The sequence below is a fragment of the Lepidochelys kempii genome, chromosome 8 (assembly GCF_965140285.1).
Source record: "Lepidochelys kempii isolate rLepKem1 chromosome 8, rLepKem1.hap1, whole genome shotgun sequence".
In the NCBI taxonomy this organism is placed as follows: domain Eukaryota; kingdom Metazoa; phylum Chordata; order Testudines; family Cheloniidae; genus Lepidochelys; species Lepidochelys kempii.
In genome coordinates, this window is record NC_136387.1 from 95,755,567 (window position 1) to 95,766,680 (window position 11,114).

General features: G+C 40.5%; 1 protein-coding gene across 6 annotated transcripts in view; it reads left to right on the forward strand.

Annotated features, from left to right (window-relative positions):
* NDC1 (NDC1 transmembrane nucleoporin) overlaps nucleotides 1-7,004 on the forward strand; it is a 29,332-nt gene extending 22,328 nt beyond the window's left edge. For 4 of the 6 annotated variants that reach the window (XM_073357642.2, XM_073357638.2, XM_073357641.1 and 1 more), the window contains 7 exons: nucleotides 248-514; nucleotides 658-776; nucleotides 1,100-1,150; nucleotides 2,748-2,811; nucleotides 4,353-4,453; nucleotides 5,411-5,571; nucleotides 6,700-7,004. In XM_073357642.2, the coding sequence (XP_073213743.1) occupies nucleotides 248-514; nucleotides 658-776; nucleotides 1,100-1,150; nucleotides 2,748-2,811; nucleotides 4,353-4,453; nucleotides 5,411-5,571; nucleotides 6,700-6,763 (827 nt within the window). In that variant the 3' untranslated portion in view covers nucleotides 6,764-7,004. Of the gene's footprint in view, nucleotides 1-247; nucleotides 515-657; nucleotides 777-1,099; nucleotides 1,151-2,747; nucleotides 2,812-4,352; nucleotides 4,454-5,410; nucleotides 5,572-6,699 lie in introns of those variants that run through there. The other 2 variants (XM_073357639.2, XM_073357644.2) reach the window with 2 other exon arrangements.
* Nucleotides 7,005-11,114: the final 4,110 nt, after the last annotated feature.

The window sequence follows — 11,114 nt, forward strand, 5'->3', positions numbered from 1 at the left end:
CCCCCTTAGCTTTACAATTCTTAAATCCATAGATGAGATTGAATATAGACTAAAAAGTAAGGGTTCTGAATGTAATGGTGGTAATAGACTTCCAATGGAAACCGTATATCTTGCATTAAGAACTCTCACCAGAAATTGAGTGCTGAAATAGCTATGGGAATAGTAACCTTGGGGGAGACACTAGTAGAAAAATGGGTTGACATATGCCAGCTTGTATGTCTCCATGCAATGTGTTCTTTATCACCAGAAGCAGCTGTTACAGAAGAAATGGCCTTCCAGACACAGAGGTCTAATGTCGTTTCTAGAGCCCACGTGCCTTCCCTGGTTAAATCATCCCTCTTGCCTCTAAAGGCATCATCTACATCTGATCTTGGAAGCTCTTTTGGTTCACCTTTCAGTTCTCCTGCTCTAAATCGCAAGGCTGGAATTCTGGATTTAAACTCTCCTTGGCATGGATCAGTCCAAAGTCCTCATGTTATGAGAAGAGGACCAAAGCTGTGGACATCAAGTTCAGGTGGGGATCTTCGGTTTCAATCCTCTCTGTAGGTATAATTGAAATATTGTCTTGACTGCACAAATCCTTATCTTTGGAGTTAAATGATCGGTCTATGGGGAGGGTAGCTATTTTTCTCAAACTCGACTGGATTTCTCTTGTAGATCTGCAAATGACTGGCTCTCCTCAAGCGTCCTTCCCTGTGATCTCTGTTGCAAGAGTTGGTAATGAAGCAATTCAACCAAGCTTTATTTATACATGGCTCCAGAACAAGCAAGAGCAGGTGGAGTAAAAATTGCGTTACAAAAACAGAAGCTGGTTTTAACTGGTTTGTATGTAGCATGTAAGATTGGGGTTTTTTGGTTTGTTTTTTTTAAAGGGAAACTTCATCTTATTGTATGACCTTTCTCCTCAGATTATCTGACCTAATCTTAATTTTTTAAAAATTTTTTTAAAAACCATCCTAATTCTTCAAAACACTCTTCTCTGTGTAGAAAGTTTAGGGACTATAAGGTTGTGGAAGGGTTAAATTGCATATCAGAAAGGTTGCCTGTGTGTGTGTGTATATTTATTTTTTAATCTTCATTTTTTCGCTCTTTTACACAGGTTAGGAGTTTCTTGTCAAAACGAGTGCTGATAATGTATTTCTTCAGCAAGGTAAGGATGAATGTATGTTTTGTGACAGCATTTGATTGGGTACACCAGAAACACATAGGCAGAAGTGGGTTCTAATCCTGTATTAAGTGAACCCTCTAAATTTGGTAGTAACATTTCTAGAACATCTTTTATTCCAAGGTCTTACTGCATTTTACATACTGTTGTACTGAAGCCTCCAATATTGGAATCATGTGTGAAAGAACAGTAATGCTTCTATACAGGTAAACTGAGGTGCATAAATTGCAATTTCCCCAAAGTCCCACATAGCATCAGGGCCAAAATTAGAATTTAGGAATCCTGACTTCATATCACTACACTAACTGCTAGATAACAGTCTCTTGTTATACCACTTAAAACCAGACTTCTCAGGGGGTTGGTTCTTGTGATGTGGACAAACAACGGGAACTTTCCATAAATCCTTTCGTCAGATGGTCAACCTGCTAGAAACTTTTTTTTAAAATCTTAATATTGGCACAAAAGATTAAATAAAATAGATAGATAGAGCTCAGTATTTTTTAAACTGTAGATTTAGTTTAATTGACATACGTGATCCAATAATGTGATAAAATTATTCAAAGGATTTCCCTTAATTCTGATTTTAATCTTTCATAGACTTAAATGAGCATTACCATTGGGTCAGGTCATGTCCCCCCATGTCTCTGCACAGAGGGACCCTCTGCAAGCAGATCTCCTCTGCCTAGGATCAAGGGAGGGGTTCAGCTGCCTCATGGCAATTTTTATGCCTCCCAGTTCTGGCCCCACAGAGACCTCTTTGAAGTCTGGGGTAGAGACTGGGCTATATTGGGCCAGTCAGTGGAGCTATGGCATGTACATTGTCCCTCAAGCACAGGGCTTAATTTGTGCCAGGGCTGAGCCCCGGCATCTCTAGGGTTGGCAGTTCATAGCCCCGGCACCTCTGGGCTTGCTGTGTCTGTTAGGAAAGTAAAAAAACTGCTTCAGCCCCAGCACCTCTTTCATTACAAATTAAGCACTGCTCATGCCCCATTGAAGTTAGTCAGAACAGATTATATAGCCCTATTTTTTGTGAAGTCCCCACTCATGGTTTTCGTGGGCAACTGCAATCAGGAAACTGGGGGTACCACTCGGGAGGCAGAGCTAATGTGCCTGTACAGGGCTTTTAAATGGCCCTGGCCTCCCATGCATCTTCTGAGGGCTGCCTGTTTTACAGGTGGGTCCTGCAGCCTTTTCTGTCAGGGTGGAAGGAGGTACATAAATACAAGTAGCTTGCCAGATCCTGGGTTAGGTCTGCCCCGCATTTTGAAGCGTGGTTATTTTGTGCAGGCATGCAGATCCCATGGTGGACATCATCTGCAATGGAGATGAGCGCGGTATAACTATTTAGAGAAGGCAAGTCCCAGTTAAATGGTTCGGTATCTACAGTAGACGCCAATAAAACTCTATAGCAAATCTTTTTCGATGGGGACTACACTGTATAACTGTGTATACTGGGCATGCATTTATAGTCTTGTTAAAGAATGTATGGGGTTGTATTTGAAACAAACAACTTTGGCTGGGTGACTGGGGGGGGGGGGGGGGGACCTATATGCTTTTCTGAAATCTTATGCTTTCTCCTCAGCATCCAGAGGCCTTGATCCAGGCTGTCTTTTCTGATGCCCAAATGCACATTTGGGCATTAGAAGGTAAGCAACTTCCATTTGAATTTGTATTCGTTATTCTGGGTTTGTGGTACAATAGCAGTGGACATCATGAAAGGGCCCCAATTCCAGACTTGCTGTATCCATTACTATGTAAATGGATTTAAATAAAGCTCTTCTATTGTAAGTATAACCCACACTCACACCATGTGGCTGTTTGTCCACCTCTAGTGGCTGGACTATATAGATCGGACTCTGCTAGCTCAAAGCCAATAGCAGACTTGGATCTTTTAGCTCAAGCAGTCGATGTTCATGGTTTTAGATCCAAAAATCCTGGGTTTAATCCCCACAGTTGATACCCCTCTGGGGCAATAAGTTACTTCTGTTTTAGTGAAGCGTATGCAACATTGAACTTGTACTATAAGACCACAAAAGGAAACCCATTTTCAATTAAGGCGCACGCTGTCAGTACTTTTCCCTGTTCAGCACAGAAGCCAGCACTATACTGGTTCCCTGTTGGATAATCTCAGAGCAGTGTGAGATGCTGTGATACTAAACAATAACGTAATCTTAAGAACACAAGCATTCTCTATACAAACATCAGAAGACTGTGCCTGCCCCAAGAAATTACATTCTGAGTTAAGACAAACAATAGGTGGAAGTAATAGAGGGAGGTGGAGTGGAGAGAACAAAGGTAACAGCGATGAAAACGCATGGTTGCATCAGATAGCTATTTGCCCAGTTTGGAGAGTTTTTTAAATAGACACATGAGCAATAGATATTATAGCAATAATTCCTGCTGGCAATCTGCCTAGTCATGACCAACATAATTGACTGATTATTTATATTATGTTAGTACCTAGAAACCCCATTGTGCTAGGCTAGGCACTGTACAGCAAACTAAACACTGCAATCCCTGTGCTAGAAAACTGGCAATTTACATAAGACAGAATTCAAAAGACAAAGGGGACAAGGGTGAGTTCAGGGGGATAAGAACTATAAATTAAACATAGTTTGGCAGAAAAACAGATGTGACAGCTTGCCATTTACCTACCAGTGCCAGATGGAAGTGACTTGTGGGTATCCTGGCAGAGGTAAGTTTTGAGAAGGGATTTAAAAAAATAAAGTGGAAGTTTTACCAATATGTGGAGGAAGTATTGCCCATACAAAATGGGCAGTGTGGGTTAACTAACTGTTAATGGTTCCTAACGGGATAATGCTTAGTTAGAGCTATGGAGCTAGTTCTGGTGATCTCTAAGTGTAAGACTTGCAAGGTGATGGGGAAGGCAGCAAAGGTAGATGGGCAGCTAAGGCAACAAATCTGGGGATAGTTTATACCATGGAGCAAGTTAGAGCAGCCTCAGGACAGCTGTAACCTGCACCTGGCTGCACTATACTTCGAGGGATCTCCCCCACACTAGTGGAATCTTCAGATTGCAGATGCTGTAAGCTGCAGTGGGGGCCAGGATCTGGCCCATTAAATCCCTAGAATTGCAGCATGTTTGTTCCGTTTTTGGAGGCTAAATTAAGATTAGTTAGGTCTTAGTTATATTAGACTTAATATTAACTTCTTTCTTTGCTTGGAGGTCTATCTCGTTTGGTAGCAGCCTCATTTACTGAAGACAGATTTGGAGTTGTCCAAACTACACTGCCAGCTATTCTGAATACCTTACTGACTCTTCAGGAGGTGAGGATCCTTGACATCTCCTTAGTGCAACATTAGTTCAAGGGGGAAGTTTTCCTGTTCATTTTCCTGTGTCTCACTGTGGCACTGCTGACTGACTTTAAAATGAAACACTTCTGTCACCACTTAAAATGGCTTATCGTAATCTTCAGTTAAGCTAAACAAAGCACCAGAGTCCTTTTTTAGACTGAATAAATACCTCATTAGATCCTTCTTAACTGACATTGCACTTGGAAAGTTTTTTAAATAAATTATACAAAATGCTCAATTATAAACATTGTCTCATGGAAGTAACTATTATTATAGTGTCAACATAAGCGTTTAGGATTTAATCTTCAGCTTGATCACAGACATCCCTCACATGTAATGTACAGCATTTCAATTTCAGAGCCAGCAAATTTCAGGAGATCAAACCTGTTCCATGTTTCTCAGCAAATATTAAAGCATTACTCTAGAAGCAATTATCGTATCAGTACATGATGTATTTGGGAGTGTGTTAATCACACAGATGTCTCCAAGGTAATGTTATGTGCCATTTATTGTAATCACTGTTCTGTCTTAATGGCAGATTCTCAGAATTTTAGAGAGAATTAAAATTAGTCAGCCTAAGACATTCCAAAAACATGCAATGGAACTGCTTCCTTATTTCTAAAAGATTAGTCATGGCAAAGTTGGGAATTCTTCCTTTTACTTCATTGTTTGTACTATGTTCAGCATTCAAAGAATATAAAATGAGATTCTCCATTTATGGAAAGTCTGCTCCTGTATTTCCATTGGCCAAGATGCAGAAGGAATGCTGGGTCAAGCTGTCTCCAATCTTTTTTTACTCGTCAGTGGTGAAACTTCTGAATTTGCTATTTGTTAGTCTCTTCGCTTTACTTGGCACAACCACCTGTGCTGCTAGAGTTTGTTTGAAATGGATTCGGCAGAACAGTTCTTCTCATTCACTTGTCAATCCAGGTTGTAGATAAGCATTTCAAGCTGCCCCATGCTTCCAGCAAACCACCCAGGATTTCAGGAAGTCTGATGGATACCTCCTACAAAACGCTACGATTTGCGCTTAGAGCATCCCTGAAAACGGCGATATACCGGGTCACTACTACTTTTGGAGAACATCTAAAGTAAGGCCTTTGGTATTGGCAGCTTCCTGCTTGGTTCTGTTTAAATGAATGTATAACAGAGGCCATGTCTACACTAGCACTTACGTCGGCAAAACTTTTGTTGCTCGGGGGTGTGAAAAAACCACCCCCGAGCGACAAAAGTTTTGCCGTCCTAAGCACTCGCGTGCACAGTGCTGTGTTGGCAGGAGATGCTTTTCCACTGCCATAGCTTTCGCTGCTCATTGAGCTGGTTTTATTATGTCAACAGGAGAGCTCTCTCCCGTTAGCATAACATGGCTCCCCGAGAGCTCGTACAGCAGCACGCGGGTAGCAGTACAGCTGTGCTGCTCTAAGCTTGTAAGGGTAGGCATGGCCCAAGTGTACCTATGGAAAGGCAAGTCCCACCAATAGGGGGACCGTCACAGGACATCAAGTAACAATTTCAGCTGTTGAAAACACAAAGGGAATTTTCCGATTTCCCCCTCCTAATGGCGATGAATGTGTAGTATTCACATGGATAATCATCTGTAGAGTCCTGATAGCCCCCAAACATGGGGCTTTGACTGTCGGGCTCTGGCTGGCTGTGCTGTTCTTGTAAAACCAATAGGCAGCCTCATTCCTAATTTGTGGACATGCGAGTCGATGGAAGTTACATGAACTATGAGATCATCGTTCTTCTGTTGGCATTTGGCCACCGTGCTATTAACTTTGAAAGTAACACTAACACATGAGCAACAACTACTTTATAAGGGATTTTTCCTTTGCAGACTCCAGAGAGATCTATTTAAAATAGATTGTTTACATTGGGAGAAGAGTTGCATGAATTTGTTAAATACTTATAAGTGAATTACTGTTTAGGATCTTGTTTAAAAGAACAAATACCTTTCAGTAATAAAAACTATTTAATACTTTCATACATGAGAGCAGGTTTAAAAAGTATCTAACTCCAAATCTGAACTTGCTTGTCTTTGCCCTTAATATTTGAATGTAGGTTTTTATTATATAACACAGCTGGGTTTTCTAGATTTCTAATGGACTCCCAACTATTGATTTCAGCTTGTACTTAAAATGTTTTGACATGAGGCTTTGCTCTACAGTTGATGTAACATGTTAATGTACAATTAATTTTATGCTTGTATTTTGTTCTAGTGAAGTTCAAGTGTCTGCAGAGCATAAGAAAAGACTTCAGCAGTTCCTGGAGTTCAAAGAATAGTTAAGTAAATTAAATAGGTTACGTTGCTGATACTGCTACAGATGGACAGTACATGTTTAGCATTCTTGAACTGGAAGAAAGTGGGACTTATTAATCAGTCTTCCTGTCTTGTTTGGCGGCCTTTTCAAAAAGTGTATTTTAAATGTAAATCATGGAATTCAACTGTTAGCAGAATTACAAAAATCTTCTGTTTGGATCACTTTACTTGATCTTTTGTATAATAAAGCTCTTTTTTTAAAAATGTCTTTGTTTAAATATTCTTGGCAATTGAAGAAACCTCAGTTCTCATCTTGAGATTAGTACCCGCTTTTGAGGCGAACAGGGTTAATCTGTCACTTGTTTTACCAGGTATGTTTTGCCTGGAAGCTCATATTAAAGAATGAGGGGCAGATTTGCAAAGGTGCTTAGGCACTTAAAGATGCAGATATGCCCCTTGTAACACTTACACTAGGCACCTATGTGCATCTTTAGGCACCTGAATACCTTTGTAGATCTGGCCCTTAGCATTCTTTAGTGCAAGGAGTTAGTGCATTAAGTGATTCAAAAGTATGAACGTTGTGCTATAGGATATAGCTATTGTCTGATGGCAAAATAGCTGCAAAACAAAATGGTGTGCAGAAAGCCATATCTAAAGAACACAAGCAAGTACTGTTTACTTTATAAACTATATAGTTTGAGAAACGAGCAGCTTGGATATTAGTTTCAAGAGGGTGCAGAATTGTTACTGATGAGTGGTTTTTAAATTAAATTGGTCTACATAAAGACATGTAGAAAACATTAAAGTTAGTAAAGCTTGCCTAGTGAATTTCCAAATAGCAATTCTAAGGCTCTGTTGGATCATATTAAAGAAGTTCTGTATTAAAATCACAAATGAGTTTGATTCCCCATAGTTTAAATTCCAGGGTATTACTAATTAGGAGGTCTCCTGGTTTTTGGTGCTGTTTCTCTCCCTCTGTGTGAAACTTGCAAGCTGCTAATTGTGTTAGTACATTCTAAGACAGAGTCTGTTCTCAAAAAGAAAAGGAGTACTTATAGCACCTTAGAGACTAACCAATTTATTTGAGCATAAGCTTTCGTGAGCTACAGCTCGCTTCATCGGATGCATTCAGTGGCCACTTGATGACAGGTAGCAAGTAGTTCATTCTGCAGTGACCCATTAGGGTTTTATATTTAAAAAACGAACAGACTTGAGACATCTATGGTGCTCTTGGCATTTACTATAAACTGATAACCTCAGTTTAAGGACTTGATGTTTAAATCCCACGTAATTTAAGGTTTCCACTGAATTTAAGGTCTGCCTGGCATTTGGGCAGGATTTTTGTTGTTGCCTGTTTGGCTTTTTTGTAATTTGACTTACTCATTTTTCATTATTACACTGTACACCTCGGCCAAAATATGGTCTGGTAACTCAATGAGTTACATCTTAGTACTGACTTGTTCAAATGGTTTTGTTAAAAGTTTCAAACACTTAAAAAATCTGCACCTGTTGTCTTAGCAGTACAGTAGGAAGGTGCACATGAGGAAGAACTCCTGTGTACTATGAGTTGTAACCAGTTGTATTATGGCTGATACCAGGAGTCTTGAAATGCACACTTCTGTCTGAAACTAAATGTTTGAGGTTGGTCCCCCTTGTTTTGCAATGGAGATTTACACATCTTCCCCCAACTACTATTGAGTAGGATTTGCTGAATCCTGTGTGAACTAGCTGGAGAGGTACTTTACAAGGCAAGAACTGATTACTGTGTGATTTCTTTAAAAAGCTACAGCTCTCTGCTCAAAAGGATGGCTATTAAAAGTCACAGAAGAGTCCATGTCTCTCTTTTCATAGCTTTACCCTTGGTGGCATTGCCCTTCTTATAGGGTGACCAGATGTCCTGATTCTTATAAGGACAGTCCCGATTTTGGGGGCTTTTTCTTATATAGACACCTATTACCCCCTACCCGCGGTCCCGATTGTTCACACTTGCCCTCTGGTCACCCTACCTTCTTAAGCACATTCTTGATAGGGTTATGAGCATGAGATACTGTTAAGTGAGCTGTAGCTCACGAAAGCTTATGCTCAAATAAATTGGTTAGTCTCTACGGTGCCTCAAGTACTTCTTTTCTTTTTGCGAATACAGACTAACACGGCTGCTCCTCTGAAACCTGTTAAATACAGCGTTAGTTTTGTTTGTTTTGCTTTATCTCTAAATGGTATAAAATCCATATGCCTACTCTGTAACAAACGGAAGAGGGGACTACTATACAGCCCAAATGGACGTGGGGGAGACCAGATTTGCTTTAATGTTTGTTTTTTTTTTACTGCCTGATAATTACTACTTCCCTCAGAGCCTAATAGATCAACACTTACAGCCTTTTTACATACAATTGCCTCTAAATAAAAATAGCCTTTATTTGCAACCTGTGTCTGAAATGAAATTGGGATTCTTTGTCCTGTCCATCACTGCAGCCTCAGTCTGCAGTGTGGTTAGTGGAGGAGAAATTGCAAAACATTTCTACAGTTGGGTCTCAGCATTAGTTCAATTCATATAAGGCAAACTGCATTCAGCAAGTGGCAAGACCTGCTTCACTAAGCTGAGCTGTTGCTGTTTACTATGTTGTCTGTTGAAAGTGAAAGTAAATCCAACCAAGTGGGGTTGGTTGTGGTGAGAATTTTATGAACCCGTCACCTTTCTAAAAAAAGTTAACGGTAGCAGAATGTCTGAAATGAGCTGGGTGCAGCTTTAACTAGCTGCTGTTGAAGTGCACAGTTTTCTTTTAAAATAAAGGTTGAAGTTCTGGGCCTATTATAAGTAATCATTGAAGTGGGATTGTAAAATTAACTTTGCTATTTACAAACCTATGGACCTCTTACTTTCCAAAAAGAAAAGGAGGACTTGTGGCACCTTAGAGACTAACCAATTTATTTGAGCATGAGCTTTCGTGAGCTACAGCTCACTTAAACTTTGAAAAGGATCTGAATGAACAAAGTATCCACAGGGGATTAGTAGGCAAAGGTAGCTAAACTTTGAGATTTAGCCGGTTGGCCTGCCACTTTTCTCTCTGGAAAGCTGGTGCATGATTTCTCAACCTCTGCTCAAAGCCTAAATACATCCCTGAAATGAAGCGGTCTCGGCCTTCAGAGTAGTGTTCTTGGACAGAGACTGCATTGAGCAAGGCACAATGTCTGTAACCTACAAATAGCTTTTTGTGGAGCAGCCAGCTCCCAGCCGCTGAGAGGCATGCCTGGCTTCTAGGTCAGTGCCTCCTTCCATGATTAGCCCCTCAGACACAAACAGCTGCAGAGGCTATCAGCTGTCTTTCCCCTTCTGCCCTCTATTTTTCTCTACTTTTGATGTTTGTCTCTTTTTTTTTAACTTTTCAAGTCTCAACCTCTGACCAATGAATTTGTTTTTTCTTCCCCAGTTTATCAACAATTGTAAACTTCCCTAAAGTAACAGAGTATGCTGAGCAAAAGTGATGGGTCATACAACAACTTATATACAGCTCCCACAAGGTGTCAAAATGTCATTCATCACATCTATTATTTGCACAGTCTAATGGTTCTTAAGCACCATTCACTGGCTAATGTATTTGGTACATGGTGGTAATTCTGGGGAGAACTCAGTAGGATTTGGGGAGTTTATATAGCACCTTTCAAGCTGAAGGCAGTCAAAGGATGATGCAAATTATATCTAAGGATCACTTTCCACTGTAATTCAGCCATGCATAGGATAGCCAATGCTAAGCTAGCACAGTGTAATTTTATGGGGGTGTTTTGGAGAAGGTTAGCTTAATTTAATGGTCTGTGTACTTGGTGAACAGGACAGCAGATAACTCTTTTCAAATCTTTTTGTTTGCCAGCAGAGGTCACTGCTCCAAACATATTTAGGAAAATAGCTAGATTGCAGGCTGATCTGCTTTTTAGTGGTGCTAGGAAAGGACATACTGAAAACTATCATGCCAAGCTTTTTTTAAGGCCCCCATGCTGCAATGAGAATTGTGTAGGTGCATTCTTACAGCTGTGTAGAGCCCCATAGACTTCAGTAGGGCTGTTAGGGGCTTATTCCTTCACCCGCTTACTTCCCTGGTCCTTCTCGCATGAACAGAGAGCAACAATACCCGAAGTCCAAAGGTGCAAACAATTCAATGTTTATTGGGGTGAACTTCCAGCAAGCATGATTCCAGTTTCCTTCCTTAGTGTCCCCCTTCCCAGCTCTGACATTACAGAGCCTTACCTATGTCCATGTTCCCATTCCCACCCCCACCCTTAGCAAAACATGATTCCAATTCCACACCCCCACTCCCTGTTCCCAGACTATATAGTAAAACTTGAGTTCTGCTTAGCTATACCTTAACCAATCATTTTCCT